General features: G+C 39.3%; 1 protein-coding gene across 4 annotated transcripts in view; it reads left to right on the forward strand.

Moving 5' to 3' along the window:
• agbl1 (AGBL carboxypeptidase 1) overlaps positions 1-7511 on the forward strand; it is a 68627-nt gene extending 61116 nt beyond the window's left edge. For 3 of the 4 annotated variants that reach the window (XM_085778201.1, XM_085778200.1, XM_085778202.1), the window contains exons 22-27: positions 1085-1214; positions 2093-2224; positions 2313-2375; positions 3524-3637; positions 4801-4958; positions 5790-7511. In XM_085778201.1, coding sequence (XP_085634327.1) covers positions 1085-1214; positions 2093-2224; positions 2313-2375; positions 3524-3637; positions 4801-4958; positions 5790-6087 — 895 coding nt within the window. In that variant the 3' untranslated portion in view covers positions 6088-7511. The remainder of the gene's footprint in view (positions 1-1084; positions 1215-2092; positions 2225-2312; positions 2376-3523; positions 3638-4800; positions 4959-5789) is intronic. The other variant, XM_085778203.1, reaches the window with a different exon arrangement.
• The last annotated feature ends 10003 nt before the right edge of the window (positions 7512-17514 follow it).

Raw genomic sequence — 17514 nt, forward strand, 5'->3', positions numbered from 1 at the left:
AATTTACGTGTTGGCATGTGTCGCCACCCAGTGCTCTCTCCCAATCACAGTGTCTGTGGCATTTCAGCCTCCGGGTTGCCAGTTAAGCTTCCACTGAGCAGCAGCTATGGCTGGGAGATAAAATGAGATTGCGAAAAAAAAGATTGTGTTCTATTATTGGTTATTATGGTCATATTTCCTTGATATCACACGGTAGAAATAAGCGGCTTGTTGCTCTGCCTAGTTAGTTTGAGCTGCTGCTAAAGCTAAAGCTAAAGGGAAGAATTACCAAGTGAAAGTTAGAAAAGAGGGAGGTAATGTGGCTAAATGGAGTCGATGGTAAATTAAGTGATTGTGAACGTGTGGAGCGGTTCATGAGATGAGACTGGCCCGGTCAGGTCGCCGCCGGTCATCATGTTTTATGATATGAATGAAGGCCATTACAATTGTTAGCTTGAATGGGAATACTTTCTTATGCATCAATATAAGTGATATTACAAAATTACAAATTACAAGTGACATAATTTACCAATATTTTATTCGGTTAATTTTTTTAGTTTTCAAGTTTTTATGTATGAAGAAATGTTCTGACAGATACCAACTCCAGCTTCGAGAGCAGAGGAGATGAGAGAACATGTAATATAATTCAGTCATTTTTGTGGTTATAAGCTGTTGTATTTTAACATCATAATGTCATAAAATGTATTTATCATCTGATTGTCTGAGAGAGGTTAGAAGAATGGGACAGGTTTGATTTGATGCCTTTGTCCTGTGTTTTTACCAGAGTAACTGTGCTTGTGTAATAGGACACCATATTCACATGTTGCACACATGACCAAAGACTCAAGGTGATTTACCTTGAGTCTTTGGTCATGTGTGCAACATGTGAATATGGTGTCTTCCTTTTTTCCATCCACACAACCTTTTGTTGTCTTAAGGGGCCTCATATAAGAACCGTGAAAATCAAATACAACCAAAGACGAGTTAAAAACTAGTACTCCTACTGATGTGTAGGATCTAACAGGATCTGTCATTGAAACATTTATCCACTACAGTGCCAGTGCCCCATAGATCCTCACATGTCTCCTCTGCTATTACTCCTCAGGAACCGCTGTGATCTGACCAGTGAGGACCTGAACCGTCAGTGGAGTAAACCAGACCCTGTCCTGAGTCCGACCATCTACCACACCAAGGGCTTCCTCTACTACCTGAACAATATAGGACGACGCCCATTGGTGAGACACAGTCCAAAGTCACTGTTACTGAGATACACACCTGCCCTCTGATGCTGTGGTCTCTTCAGTGCTATCTAACTTCATATTTTTTCGAACACATTCATGCAGCATAGTACTGCAGTTTTAAAGGGATAGTTCAACATTTTGGCAAATTGGCCCATTGCCATAATCCCTATAGTTTTGTCGGTGCAAGCTATTTTTAGAACGGCGGAGCAGAGCTGCGAGCTGCTCTGAGCTACGCTACGGAGGCTAATGGGATTTCTTGGTTTCCCTCATGAAACTCATCAAATACACAATCCAACAACTCCAAAACGCTCTCTCAAGTTGTGACCTGCACATTCACCACGCTATAAGATAATAACGGAAACGTTACGATGTTTTCGAGGCAAATGCAGAGACTGCTTACAGAAAAACTGCCACCGTGGTGAATGTGCAGGTCACAACTTGTCCACTAGAGCATTTTGGAGTTGTTGGATTGTGTATTTGATGAGTTTGATGAGGGAAACCAAGAAATCCCATTAGCCTCCGTAGTGTAGCTCTGAGCAGCTCACGGCTCTGCTCCGCCGTTCTAAAAATAGCTTGCACTGACAAAGACTATACAGTAGGGATTATGGCAATGGGCTAATTTGCCAAAATGTTGAACTATCCCTGTAAGTTTCATTAGCCTACCAAAAGGGAATAAAGGGAATCTTTTTTTTTTTTTAACATTAACCAAATAAGTCTGCTTATACTCTAAACACATTGAAAAACACATGCTTCAGCTGATACAGTTTATCTGACACCTGACATTCAGTGTAGACTGGTGAAAAATATAGCGTGAAGAAACAGAATAATGACTGGCTGCTTCAATTAAACTCATGGGTTGCCGCACAACCCAGGTTTTCTGTGACTACCATGGCCACTCGAGAAAGAAGAACGTCTTCCTGTACGGCTGCAGCGTGAAGGAGACTCTGTGGCAGTCAGGCTCTGCTGTGGACACTGTTGGACTGAAGGAGGACCCTGGATACAGGGTAGGAACCACATCTATCTACTGTATCTATCTGTCTTGTCTGTCTGTCTGTCTGCCTGATATGTATCTATCTGTCTCCCTCTCTGTAGACCTTACCAAAGACCCTGGATAGTATCGCTCCAGCCTTTTCATTCAACAGCTGCAACTATTTGGTAAGAACAATAATTGTAATTGTGATCATTTCTTTAATTAATGAATCATTATTCCTGACATCCTCCCGTTCTAAAGTGAGGAGAATTATCATTCATACTGTAATTGCACAAATGATATTTCCAAAGAGCAGTACAGCATGACTTCATACAGCTTTCTAACACTGTCAAACCACGTGCCAGGAAAATCTATATTTCTGGACCTTTTATCATATTTGATACTTGCCATGCTGTGACTTTTATGACTAGGAATGACCGGTCCATCAGAGAATGATGTTCCTTATGTTCCAGTTCATATGCATTTGATCCCACTTCCAAACAGCCATGTTTCACAAGGACTGATCGATATCCTCTGTCAAGTCTCTTGCTATAGATCATTAAGAACCACAAATTCTGCCCCCTGACATGGACCTTTTTACTGATGAATGGATTAGTTAGTGAAGTTAAAGTGGCCCTGTTAAACACAACTTCTTTACCAAATAAGACTTTTGTTCTCAATGACTTTTTCATCTATTGTGGACTAGACGTGTTGTTTCACACTGAAACCTGGTTTATTGCAGGGGAGATTAGTAAAGTCCACCTATTGAGTATGTCCACCTGACTGTGATATTTTACTGTCAAAGTACAACCAAAGTAGAAAGGCAAATACATTGTTAACTGCTTTGCAGGATTTATAGTTAGGGATGTAAAAACTCAAGAAACAGTAATAATTTGATGCAAAATTAGAAACACACTCAAATGCAGGATGAGTCATCAAACATTTAACATTGTTTCACAGGAGGAGAAATTTGCTGATTTTTGTTTTACTGTATTGCTTGTCTTTACCAGATGTACTGTACTTTTGTCAGTTGTGTGCTGTTTTAAAATGTTTAATAAATGAATAAATAAATTTGTTTGACTTGATTATCATTATCATTATTATGATTATCTAAATCAAGTTAATCAAGTTTTTGTTATGTGGATTATCATCTTTGTTCTCCCACTCATCACCATCATTATCACCTCATCTTCATCATGGCTTCACCCCTCATTCTTCTTATCAGTACGAGTCTTACCATCACCATCATCGTCGTCATCATAATCATCGTCATCGTCGTCATCATCATGACAAAATTACTGTGATTTCATATCTGAGCTGCCTCCATCCTCAGGTGGAGAAGTCTCGCTCTGCTACAGCCAGGGTGGTGGTCTGGAGGGAGATGGGGGTGCTTAGGAGTTACACCATGGAGAGCACTTACAATGGCTGTGACCAGGGGATATACAAGGTGTGTGCCTGAGTGTGAGACTACTGAGGAAGCACTCCCAATCTGTGGCCTCATCCCCATCCAGTACAGTGAGCACACTGCAGGACCATCTGCAGAGGCTGGTGGTGTCACATTGAATGACATACTCAGGGAGCAAATTATTATTATTAGCAGTTATTAGCAAAGGTTCTGTTCATGCTACAATCAGCTGATCAAATAAACATTTTTAATTATTTGTCTTTATTATTATTTATTATTTGGCCCAAACAAAATTCCCACCTGGTGGAACAATAAAGTTTTTCTTGATCTTGATCAGTGTCACTGAGCAGCTGATCAGAGACATGAGCAGTCACTCCAATGATTGTCAATTGTGACATCACGGTCCATTGGACCATACACTTGTAATACCAACAGTAAGTGCACAATGAATAATAAATGATAGGAAAATAGAGAAACAATTTGTGTGAAAAGGTGAAATTTTTCCCCATATGTGAAGCTGAAGCAAGTAGCATGACCTTACATTTTTAATTATACTCAAATGTAAACGGTTACTGCAGTGGTTCCCAACCTTTTTTGGCTCATGACCCCATTTTGACATCACAGATTTCTGGCGACCCCAAAGTCAAGTGATTGTGGTCATTAATCAAGATGTGCCATTTCAGATATTTTTATATGCTGCATTTAATTTGAAATCAATTTATATTTGAGAAAGTGAAAGTATAGAATACAGTTGTTTAAGATTGTGTGTGGTGTTTTTAATCATAATTTTAAAAGAATAATAATTAGTCAGTAATTTTAAAAAAAAAAGATTAGACATTTCAGGCGACCCCATTTGAATTCCTGGCGACCCCACATGGGGTCCCGACCCCAAGGTTGAAAAACACTGAGTTACTGTATATAACAATAAGTACGGATAGAGACAAAAAGCTGTGTTCTCTCTTTGGATTGAAGTGAAATTAATGTAGCAATAAGCACATACATGATGGGAGAACACTGAGAGGTCAGATAAATGAAGTGTTTTTACCTTACTGTAAAAGTGAGAGATGAGGACTCATGTAAAACAATCTAGATCCAACAGCAAACAATAATTGGTAATAAGTAGATGAGTGGCAGCATGTTTTTAAATGTATGATGAATACACCTCTCTTGATTACAAAGTAGTGTTACTGTGTGTGTGTTTACAGGGCCTGCAGACAGGAACCAGGGAGATGGCGGAGATGGGGATGAAGTTCTGCCACAGTCTGCTGTCTTTGACCAAAGATATGAGGTCTCTTTACAGCAGGACACTCATCAGCAACATTGACCAGGACCACAGCAGCATCATGGACCACAAGTCTCACAAGTAAGACACCGTGCGGTTCTGTCCAGTAGAAGGGATGAGGGCTATCCTCATTGTTGAAGGTGGGGTGACTCTGAACCAGACTTTGCTTCAGGGTTAGGGTTAGTACTCACGACTGATAAAACTTGCAGACATACTATAGAAGGGAAATGTTGCAGGGAAAATATCTTTTAATTTTTTTTTCTAACAACGTTGTTTATTAGATTTTCAAGTAAGCCAAAATTTACAGAATTATTGCACTGGTAAATTGTCTGGTGAATCTATTAGAAAATGTGTCCCAAACAACAATAACACATGCATGTAGCCTGTGGTTAACATCATACTCACACATACTTATACACTACCATACGCTCTCACATGTTCTTTTACAAGATATGTAAGAGAAAGAGATTGTACATGTGAAGGCAAATTATCATGTATATGGAACAACATGATAGTGAATGTACTGTATAACAGAATGATATGGGATGTGTTTAAGAATAGTTGTTTGTGTTAGAGATTTTGATTGAAACAGAAGGGAACTTGATAGAAAGAAATGGGAGCCAATTCTCAGTGTTTAATTGGAATATGAATAAGCCAATCAGAAGATAGGTGACTCTGTTTTGGTCAAAGTAGATGTCATCATGAGCTGAGATCCCTTCAAAAACAATTTGAGTTGTTCCATGGTGTCAAGTTATATAAAAATTTACAGTGCGTCCTTTCTAACAGCATTTAAAAACTCTCCTCTCCTCTCCTCCCCTCCCCTCTCCTCCCCTCCCCTCCCCTCCTCTCCCCTCTCCTCTCCTCTCCTCTCCTCTCCTCTCCTCTCCTCTCCTCCCCTCTCCTCACCTGCAGCTGCTTTGAAGATGATGAACCTCCATGTGTTGAGGAGATTGAATACTCCACAGACTGCCCCCCACTCAAAGGCACTGATCTGGATTCAGATATCAACAGCAGCATGGTCAGCCCTGATGATGATGAGTTCATCGATGAAGGTGACAGGGGAGGAAAACAGCAGCAAGACGGCGTCGACCAGTCGAGTCTGAAGAACCGTTTGTTTCCTCACCTGTTCAGACAGGCATCCGAGACGCTGAGTGAGAAGAAACACACGTGTAACGTTGGGAGCATCTCCAACGGACACTTGAATAGTTAAAGGAGCAGATGTTGATTTGTTAGTAGCTGCTGGCATCTTAAAAACAAAATTCATACCTTAGACTGTATCTGTTTGTTTTAGTCAGAAGAAAATGAATTAAATACAGATAACCTGTTTATTTATCTGTTTACAGAATATGAGCTAGAGCAAGGCTCTAGTATGAACGTGTATGAACACAAGGATGAATGTGGCCTCAGTTTTATCACCCATAGGTTTCTAAGGAACGGTTTTGAAGCTCAAAGTGGGCTGTTCTAATGTCGCCCTCTTGATATTATGCTGCTGAACTTCTTGTCAATACAAAATTAATTTTAAATTAGTGAGTAATATAAAAAATTAAAAAATCACCCCTGTACAGTTGGCATGAAGGAGGGAATCAGCCATTTTTCAGCCAGGCTGTGGACATGTTTATTTCTGTCGGAAAGTTACTTCCTTTAACGTGGGAGAATATCAGGACTGACTCGCTTTTGGATCCAGCCTCAAGTGGCCATTCAAGGATGTGCAGTTTTTGGTAATTCTGTGTTGGCTTTATTTTTCTGCCTCGTGGTGCCACTTCATCATGACACACAATAGATATGCTGCAATTTTTGAAATCTTCTTTGAAGAGCCTCACAAAAGATTTAACCCATCCTGTTTTCTATAATCTGGCCTATCACCCGCCCAAATCATTTTGTCTTCTTGTCAATTTGTGTAATACCAAGCCACATTCCAATACGTTTATTGATATCTAATTGGTTGATCTGGACATATAAATATTAGATACCGACAGGAGAGTTACTTCGCCATTCACTGTATCACTATCACTGTGTTCATACTGAATGGCTTGACTGATGAGGACAGTATGGTTTTAGTTTCAGTTAATCAATTAGATTTGATTTTTAGAGCTGCCTGCTACTTACAAAGTAGAGCTGCTCAGTTTTACAAACCTTACTTTTAATAAAATATACCATATATAATATGCATATATACAATATATACATAAAGCACCTGTTGTTTTATTGACCTCCAGGCACCACAGAGCCACAGTCAGACTTGGCCAACACGTGTCAGAGGATACCTTGTTATAGACATTCTTGGTGACCAGAAGATGAAACCTTGTGTTTGTCTTAACCTGGTCACAAACATAAAGTACAGTAATGTGTCAGGATCATGCTCCCTAAGGGATACAGTATGTGTTCTTGTTTTATTATGAATCTGTGCTTTTGTTTCACAGAAACTCTGGAACCATTGTACCATTGTACAAGCATCGCCATTGTTTCATCCCCACTGTAACGTGTTTTATTAATACTTGATTTTTTAAATATAATGTTATGAATAAGAATAATTATGAATATGATAGGCTTATGGGATGTTCTCCGATCTTTTCATTTTTCCTGCATTCAAATTTTCAACAAATACCATGTCCTAAATCAGACAACAATAATGAGATGATTAAATAAACAATTTCAACTTCATGATGACAGCAGTGGAAAATAATCTATCCCTAAAAAATACTCATGTATAATTTAACACCAATATCAGCATCCAGCCATCACTGAGTGTTGTATGTATATTTACACACACACAAAATCCCCCAACAGTGAGTCACACACTATTCCCATTTTTATCATTATAAATGAGCATTTCAATCATTGGTCACTCATCAAATAAGGACAAATTCTCTTATCCTAGCAGAAACAGTCTTGCATTAACTTTTATCTGTATCACATGCTCATCATCAGACAAAAGAGAAAAACATTCAAAAATATATTGGTAATTCCATCTTATAATATATCTTCAGTATGACTTGATCTTTAGTATTGGAAAAATAATTTTGTTTTATTCCAGTCATATGATCATATTGTTTACATTTTACTTGTTTTTCACTTAATGTCACTGTAACTGAATTTACCCTCGGTTATCTGTGTATCATATCATATCATATCATATCATATCAATACTTTGCCCATGCTTCTGATGAAGTTGTTTATAATTAAAAACATGGCTGTAGCTGCTCCACTTAACCAGGGTTATCTGAACCACTTAAAAACCACCCTCATAGTAGGCATACATGTTATCAAGACAAACAATGTTACTGACTTAAGTTATCCTGTGTATGTTGACCCTGATTCAGAGCACAGGAATCAGGTATTACACCAAATTGACACAGAGGTAAACATACAGGTATGCTATAGTAAACCATGGGGATGTATTTACAACCATGGAAAGTTCACAGCAATAGAAGATGAAGAGATGAGGAGGCTAAATATGCATGGATTGTCAGTGTCAGACCTAGACTAGAGTGATTTTTGGTGTGAATGGTTGGTGTAACATGTGTGTTCTAGATTTTATGAGATACATGTAATTTGCAGTGACACATGTAAGATGTAAGGCATGTGCAATAAATGTGTTTGTATTGTGGAGGAAATGTTTGCTTTCAGCAAAGTCTAACTGGGAAAATATGTCATGATTGATGAGTGCAGGGTGACATGGTGGTTCAGTGGTTCAACACTGTCGCCGTCTGGGCCTGCAGCCTTTATGTGTGGATGTTCTCCCTGGGCCAGAGTGGGCCCCCTCCGGTCTTCAAAAAGTTGAAATTGCTTTACAGGAAGAGAAAATACATTGATTTTGATGTAAAACAAACAAAAAAAACACTCGACAGAACAATTAACACAGGGATAAAGGATTAAAACTGGCAGAATCAATCTTTCATTTCTTGAGGCCTTATCAAAATCCCTTAAAATGTGACCACATGACACCAGTTTTATCTTCTCTTCACTGGCTCCAAATCAAATTAGACTGTTAAAGTTATAGGACTTGCTCCTTCACATTTCTTATAACCATATATTCCATCTTATGCTCTTTGTTGCGATAATTGTTGCTGTTGCTGAGTCTTTTCCAGCTGTTGATATGAGACAGGTCAGTAGTAGTAGTAGTTTAGTGGCTGTTTTTGTAGCTGCAACCGGAACCAGGACGAGAGAGACAGGATCCAGAAAACAATGGATGCGCCTTTCTGTCAAAATAAAAGCACCAAGCTAATAAAAATGTGGTGAAACTTTTTAATTTAAAGAATATACTTTACAAGAAATCCCCGAGCCATTCAGTTAACCTTTCTCTTTTACTGCATTTAATTGTATTACAAGTTATTGTGTATTTCCGTTGTATGTTTTATTTAATAGGCATTTGATCCTAGTTTTGTGCATTACAGCCTACCTGAAGTTTGTAAATGAATCTTTTCGATAAAGTTTGGGGCGGTGGAGGCTAAGGTGCTGCCCCATCAAAGGATAACCAAGACTTATCTGCCACACCCTCTCCCCTTCTTTCACCATCCACCGTTCCACCTGTCTCCAAACCGACTGTTCCTCCTCCCCAACCAGCAACATCTACCTCCACACTTTCTACTAACCCATCTGACACACCTTTATGTACCCAGGAGCCCACAAAGAAATGTCTTCATAAACAGGTGCAATGCCCACATTGCAGACTTACCTGCCATAAAAAAAATGTATCCAAGCACATACAGAGGAAGCACCTTAAGAAGACCGATGCAACGGTGAGAAATGCTTTGAAGAGTGTCTGTGTAGATGCCACAAATGGAATTTCTGCTGTCCAAAAATCTAGGCATGGCTTTTCTGTGATAAATATCTTTTGTTCCACCACACCTGCCTTTCTGTGTCGGGCCACGTGACCAACCAGTCAAGAGCACAAAGTTTTTTTTTAATCAATTCTCTGAAAAGTGAGATCAGTTGATTTAATGAGTCAGGTTAGATGTGCTGCTGCTTGTTTGAAACAAAGACCTGCAGCCACAGGGGCCTTTGTGGAACAGTTTGGATGGTCCAAAATAAGCATAACTGTATTTTATTTGTTTCTTTGTTTTTTAAAGAACAACGTTTCAGTTTCAAAGGTGGTGGACTCACTCGAGAAAGGGAGTTTTAAGTTAAGTTAAAGATACTTTATTAATCCTTTGCAGGAAATTACAATGTTACCAGCAGCAGAAGACAACACAAGACCACAAGCACGCATCATCATGCACAAAAAATAACAATAATACAATAACAACAATATTGCACAACCCGTTACAAACTTATGTCAGAGAATAAGAGCAGCAAAGTCTAAAATGCTATTTAAAAAGAAGTAAAAGTGGCAAAGTCTAAAATAAGATTTTTAAAAAGGAGGGAGAGACGCTGTCACATGATTAAGAGAAGCTAAATGGCATATGCACATGATTACTGTGAGTTAAAAAGCCTAATGGCAGCTGGTAAAAACGACTTGAGGTTCCTCTCAGTTCTACATTTGGGAGGGATTAGCCTGTTGCTGTGTGAGCTCAGTCTGAAGGCCTCAAGGGCGTGGAGTGGGTGCCTGTCGTTGTTCAGGATGGAGTTCAATTTCCTCAACATCCTCATGTTTGCAACCTGCTCCACACTGTCCTGGGGGGTGCCAATGGTGGTACTTTTAGGAAAGTAACATTTCCATCAAGAGATACTGTCCTCCATGCCAACCTCCACTTTGAGGCGTTGACGAGCCACAACTACTTGTATTCATGTGCTTGCTGTGGGTACCATCCTCCTGTTGTTGTGATGGACCTCCACAAGAAAGGAGTTTTCAACCTGCCTGGTAAGTCGCAGAGACTGTAAATTACAGGGTTTTTTTTCTTTCAGTGAGTGACATAAGAGAGGTCCCTGAGAACTTCACTGGGGAAGTAGACATCGAAGAGTTCTGGGACTCTATAAAATTAGAGATGGTTGCTCGTGCCTTTTCCCCAAATTTTACATCCTCTCAAATTTCTCTATATTTATTACCTTTATTTAATGGATCAGTGCACTTTACTATACAAAAAATCACTTGGTGTATTTCTTTCCCAGGCCGTGCAAAAAACAACTTTACTGTCCATCCAAGTTTTGAACACTGGGCCCCGTGGATTGGGAAAAATACACGAAGAACTGACACTGTGTTGAACACCGAATTTGAGAAGGTTTCCCATTCAAAGTCCTCTGCTGAAGCAGATCTCAGCATGGTCTCAGAGGATCGCCTCACTGATGAACTCATGAAGCAAAAGGTACAGTTATTGATTGTTTGTATATTTGAGATGTATTGTGTATTAATGTTTTACTTGATTTCTCATTTTCTGTATTTAAAAAGGTTTCAACAGTAAGAAAGCTGTGCAAGGCCTGCAATCTAGATGACAAGGGATCCTGCATGGACACACATACGACAAGATCTTCCAAAAAATCTGGGGAGCTTCTGGTAAGAGTAACACATAGGTCATAAAAACAATTTCTAACCAGGCTTCCACCTGGTTTGCTGATTACCTGTCTAACAGGACTCAGGCAGTCCAGTTAGCCAATGTCACATCATCTTCACTCGAGATCACTAAAGGTGTGCCCCAGGGCTCGGTCCTAGGACCTATTTTATTTTCTATTTATATAAATGATCTCTGTGTCAATATGTCAAATGCTGCTTATCACTTTTATGCTGACGACACTGTCATTTATTGTTGTGCGTCCTCTGTTGTGCATGCATTTGAGCTGTTACAGTCTGCTTTTAACGTTGTACAGGCCCGACTACAAAGTCTCAAACTGGTTTTAAACACCAGTAAATCAAAAATAATGGTTTTCTCAAAAGCTCCTTACTCAACTGAAAATTTACCCTCTGTAATAACTGCCCAAGGAAACCCATTCGAGGTTGTTACTAAGTATAAATACTTAGGTTTCCTTTTAGATACGGAGCTCTCGTTTAAATTGCACATTGAAAACCTGGTAAAAAAACTCAGGCTAAAGCTTGGCTTCTTTTATAGAAATCGCGTGTGTTTCTCTCTGCGAGTGCGTAAATTGCTTGTGTCGTCAACTTTCCTACTGGTAGTTGACTATGGAGATGTGTTGTACATGTGTGCCTCGTCCAAAAGCCTAGCAGCTTTGGACACTGTATATCACAGTGCATTAAGGTTTTTCACTGGCTGTGTCTAACTCGGTGTCACGGTGCGTTGGACCATGGGTTAAACTTACGCCGGAATATCCCTTTAAGAAGGATAAACCTTGTCCCAGAACTGCAGGGTTCTTTGAATACTCATGTGGCCGAGCAGCTTTTTTCATCTCTGCAGAAAAACAAATTTTCCTAACAACATGGCCCTGTCAACTCACATTTTTATGATGAGAAACCTGCATCATCAAAACAGCAACATAAATGAAAAACTTCTGAAAAAGCAGCTCAAGAGAGGACATGAATCACATACTCTGCACGACATTGTTCTCAATGAAGTTGGACAAGCAGTATTAGTTAAGTCTGAAATCAAGGATTGTTTTTATTTTACAATTATTTGAAATGTAATGATTAAACTGAATCCTATGTTTTTTCTAAAGCCCCAGGATTCCTACCATCTGAAAAATCTGCTCAGCATCAGCCCTCACCAGTTGGAGCCCCTCAACAAGGGCTTTGCGCTGACACACAAAGGTGGGTGGCAGGTTCTGAAATTGGCAAATTATTTTGGCTTTTTTATTCTCCTTTTTTTTTTAAATATATTTTTCAAACCATAATTCTCCTGGATAGATGGTGACACCTGTGGACCACACTGTGCTAATATCACGAAATGTGAGAACGTACAACCATGGACAGTGCACCCACATCCTTCCCAACAGCAGCTCGTATGTATTATGTATATATGTCATGAAACCCAGCCAACTATGACATTCTTGGCTTACATATTATGCTGAGTTGTAAAATATGTGTGTAGTAATTTATTTTCTTTTTTTATAACAATGATTAGCTTGACTATGTCCTGGATAGTGAGAAGCCAGAGTCAGAACTAATTGTGAAGACAAAAAAGAGTTGCCTGACACATGGTGACTTCTGGACCCTTGGCCTGAATCAGGAGATGGAATCAACTGTGGGTTAACAGTTAATAGATTTCATATGTGAACTAATTATGTGTCGCTATGGCTGCTAAATGAAAGTTTGGGTGTTTTTTTTTTGCGGATAGGAAACGCTTGTTTTGAGCTCATCAAACAAACCGCTCAATCAAAGGTATATTGTCTGATTTCAGAATATGGTTGCATCTCATTTAAACACTGTTTGCATGCCAAGATTCACATTTGCAATATTTTCCTCTGGGAAATGCATTTTTGTGGCTGATTTGTATGCTGTACCAACATGGCGACAGCCAACTGCATGTGACCCACTCCCATGTTTACCTGTAAGTATAGCTACCTACTTGAGTAGATTTTTACACCACTACTTTTACTTTTACTTGAGTAAAATTTCATCAAGGTTTTACTTGAGTAGATTTTTTTGGTACTCCTTCCACCCTTACTGACTGATTGATAAACTGACTGAAGCTGCTGCTCTTCTAGCAGCCTGACAGATGGATGGATGAAGGTAACCAAGTGAGACAGCTTTAGCCTTTAGTACAGTGATTTCTGATCTCAGCCACTATCATTAGGTCTAATTATGAAAGCCTAAACAAAGAGTGAGCCAGCTACAATTTCTGTGCATACTGTAGGCAAAATGAAGAGAAGGAAACTCAAAACCTTGTGTGTTCATAACAGTAACTTTCCATCTCTTAAGACAAAATGGAGCTGGAATTAGAATGAAAAGACACAATTCATTAAATCAAAGATCAAATGTAACATTTATATTTTAATGTGTTTGACCTTTTCTGGAGGCCTAAGGCCTGAGGGCTCGCTCCGATTCCCACACGCCCTTGACTAGAAAGCATCAAATAACAAAATTTAGTTCAAATAACCACACAGACAAAGATAGAGGGAAATATCCTTTGTTTAAAAAAACAGAAGAAAATAAGCAGTTTGTTGAAGAAGCTTAGAAAGAGAAAAGCTATTGATCCCCTAGCCATATTACAGAGACCAAGCTAGACGAGTCCATCAAGACACACCCCCACCCAAAGACAAAAAAAAAAAAAAAAAAATCAAGTCAAAAGAACATACAAATGATAGAAACCCAGGACAGAAAAGGAGAAAAGGATAGTTGAGTGAGGCATCACTTAAACTACAAGCGTGAAGCATATTATTACAGTACATGCGGCTACAAAGCTTCAATCTCAACTGGGACTTGCTGTGAAATCATTCTGTCCTGAACCTGATGGTGAGATGCAGAAACAGTAGAGAACACTACACACATTTCAGGAGGTACAACAATGTCTTCAGCAGCAGGTCCCATTTGTTCGCTCACTTGAGAATTTAGACACCAAAATACTTCATGAGTCCTATCGGATTATTATCTGAAATATATTGTGGATATTCCAGTGACCTGTTTGTGTACATATACTGTACTTGTAAGTGCTAATGTTAGTGTACCTATAATCTTTAATCCTGATTATGAGTCAGTGTAACAGCGACATTTTGGTGTCCATGCTCCCATCACATAATAATATATCAAATGACCATTGGGACAATTTCATTTCTGTGTTTATTTTCTGACAGCGAGAAGGATGCTCTGTGGGGTGTGGTGCTTACACCTGCACAACTCCACTCAGAAGTGCTGTGACTCTCAGAGGATCTGTAAAAAAAAAAAAAAGATGTCCACACCTGTCAAAACTACTGATTATGACACTGATGCTTAGTGTTTGTTCAAACCACGGTGTATTTGATTGAAAGACCATGACAATGATGGCCCTTGAACCTTAAATAGATGGTTGGCAATGGCATTATTTGATGTGAGTTAAACACACAAAGTGAAGTTGAACTATATTCTACATGGACCCCGCCGTTACCCTGTGCCAGATGTGTTGTGTGTCTTGGTTCCAGCCGTCCACAACACTGCACATATACTGTACTGTAACTGCTATGGCCAAAGAATGGATGGATGTACAGTATATTCTACATGAAGGGAACATTGAAAGGATATTGGATTGTTTTGGTGGTGATCAATCAAAATGTAAAAAAAAACATGTTTTTCTGGTGGCACAATCCACAGCAGCACAGAGCTCTGTCAGCATGCTCCCTGCTGCCTCTCCTCACTGGCTGTGTACTGATGAAAATCTACTGCCAACGCTGACTATACTCGACCGTCCTTCACAACTCCCTGTCAAATAACCCATCTATTCCTTCAAGAACTGATTTTAAACCAAACTATGACCTTTTCCTAAACCTAGGAGTAGTTGTTGATTCAAAATCGGTGTTCCAAAAGTTTATGCGTTTATTATTATATATAACCTGGCACTGTTTGTTGTTGTTTTTTAAGTATATTTTTTGGGCTTTTTGCCTTTAATGGGCTCTATGCACAGCTCCGCTACTCCCTGCTCCTTTATTTCCTGTCTTACATTATTGGACAAACTGATTAACCCAGGTGTGTCACAATAGTCAGACACACCTGGATTAATCAGTTTGTCCAATAATGTAAGACAGGAAATAAAGGAGCAGCATTAAGTTCAGGAAGTAGTGGAGCTGTGCATAGAGCCCATTGATGGTGTAGTAGTAGAGAGAGACAGGAAATGGGGAGGCAGAGAGAGGGTGACTGACTACCAACCGAGCTAAACGACGCCCCATAACCTGCTACTGTTGCTGCCCCATTTCTGGTGATGGTCCTACTGTATGTGTTTTTATTAGATGATCATTCAAGTTAGAGGAGGTTTTCCTGTGAAGGGTCAGAAATGGCTTCGGCTTTAAATTCTGCTGACTTGATTGTCTTAGCAATAGAGGTGTGCAAAAATAGATTCACATTAGATTTGCAATTCTATCTCTATAGCTTCCAAGTTGATTCATAAATTTCAATCGATTCATATCTTCAGTCTTGTGATGATATTGTCTCACGTCTTTCCCTAACGTTAGTGAAGCTCACCGGTCTCATAGATGGTGCTGTGTTTCTGCCCAGATCGGTACTCCTCCTTGGTGAGAGCGAGAAGGAAGTGTAGTGTTAGAAACGGGGAACAAAAAGAGAAAGTAATTCAACCTACTCCATCTTCACCGAGGGCAGCAATTAGGCACGTTTAAGATTTTATTTCTTCCATGGTGTATTTAATGTCAACCAGTGTAAACATGTAGCTGCCAGTAGTCTCTGAGCTACACTGTGACTGAAATTGTCAATCAGTGGATATGTGCATGACAAAGTCACACTGTTAACACTTCTACACAGCTTGTGCTATGTCTTCATAGCCTTGCCTGTCTTAAGCTGTCTTCATCTTGAATGGATTACCTGCTGCTTTATGCTACACTAATTACAACCTGCTACATCCATTTAACATTACTGAGATGGATGTTTGGCTGATACTACATCATATTTCATTATGATAAAACTGAACATAAAGTCAGTCTCACATCTGATCATGTTACCATAGTCAGCTGATCTTTGTAAACTTTTCACTGCATAAAGATTAACTACACAAGCCACAACTTAAGAGTGTGTATCGACCTACAGTATGCACATGATGTAGGTCTAATACTCTGACAATACACTTACTGTATGACCATCACATGTGAAATACATAGCATCGTAGCAGCTAGGATATCACCTAATACCATCTTTTTTGAATTGAACATTTGTTTTGAATCAAAAATTGAAATCCTCAACCCATGAATTAAAATTTATAGTGTGAAATTTTCTGAATCGTGCAACTCTAATTAGCAACTGTGTGGATATCTTGTGATTTGATTTTTTTTGGGGGATTGATTGTGAGTGTTGTGAACACTGGGATGTCCCTGTTTACCATAAAAAAAACTACCATTCTTCATAATATGTACAACAACTCCATGACTGAGCGCAGGTGTCTGGGTCACTCCGGTGTATACACAGTTTGCTTTGGTAATTTTCTCAGATCCTGTGAGCAGCGTCCAATAACACTGGGAGAACAGCCAGTGAGCGAGGAGGAGATTCTGTGACTTTAAAGCTGCACTAATACTGTAGTTGAATGTTGGGTGAATGAATTTTATGACTGAGATGAAGAGCTTTGAGACTTGGAAGAATGACTTGACTTTGTAGTTCCCCTCAGTCCCACAGAGCATTGTTACATCATTCAATAAAGTACATTTGTTGTTAAAGGGATAGTTCACCCAAAATTCAAATTTCACTCATTATCTACTCACCCTCACCCTCATGCTGACTAAGAGTGGTTCACTGCTCTTCCTGTGTCAGTGCAAATCACGAGACATTTGCACTGACACAGGAAGAGCAGTGAACTGAGACACTGGGAGCTTCCGCTACAAACAAGCTTAAAATATAGACTTTTTTATTTTTTATCGGAACAATTTCTCATGTCGGGGCTTCAATACAAGAGGGACATTACAGACGAGCAGTATGGAGGTATTTGGATGTTTTTTGGTGTGTCTTTTTGGACGAAGAAAGTTGGTATCCATTGACAACCATTATATGGACAAATACTGCTGCGCGGACCCCCCCCGTAACTCAGAGAAGGAACGGAGGACTTTGAAAATTCTCACAGCTCTTAGTTGACATGAGGGTGAGTAGATAATGAGTGAAATTTGAATTTTGGGTGAATTATCCCTTTAA

This window comes from Trachurus japonicus, chromosome 6 (genome assembly GCF_045865225.1).
Source record: "Trachurus japonicus isolate A0001 chromosome 6, Traja_1.0".
NCBI classification, from domain to species: Eukaryota; Metazoa; Chordata; class Actinopteri; order Carangiformes; family Carangidae; genus Trachurus; species Trachurus japonicus.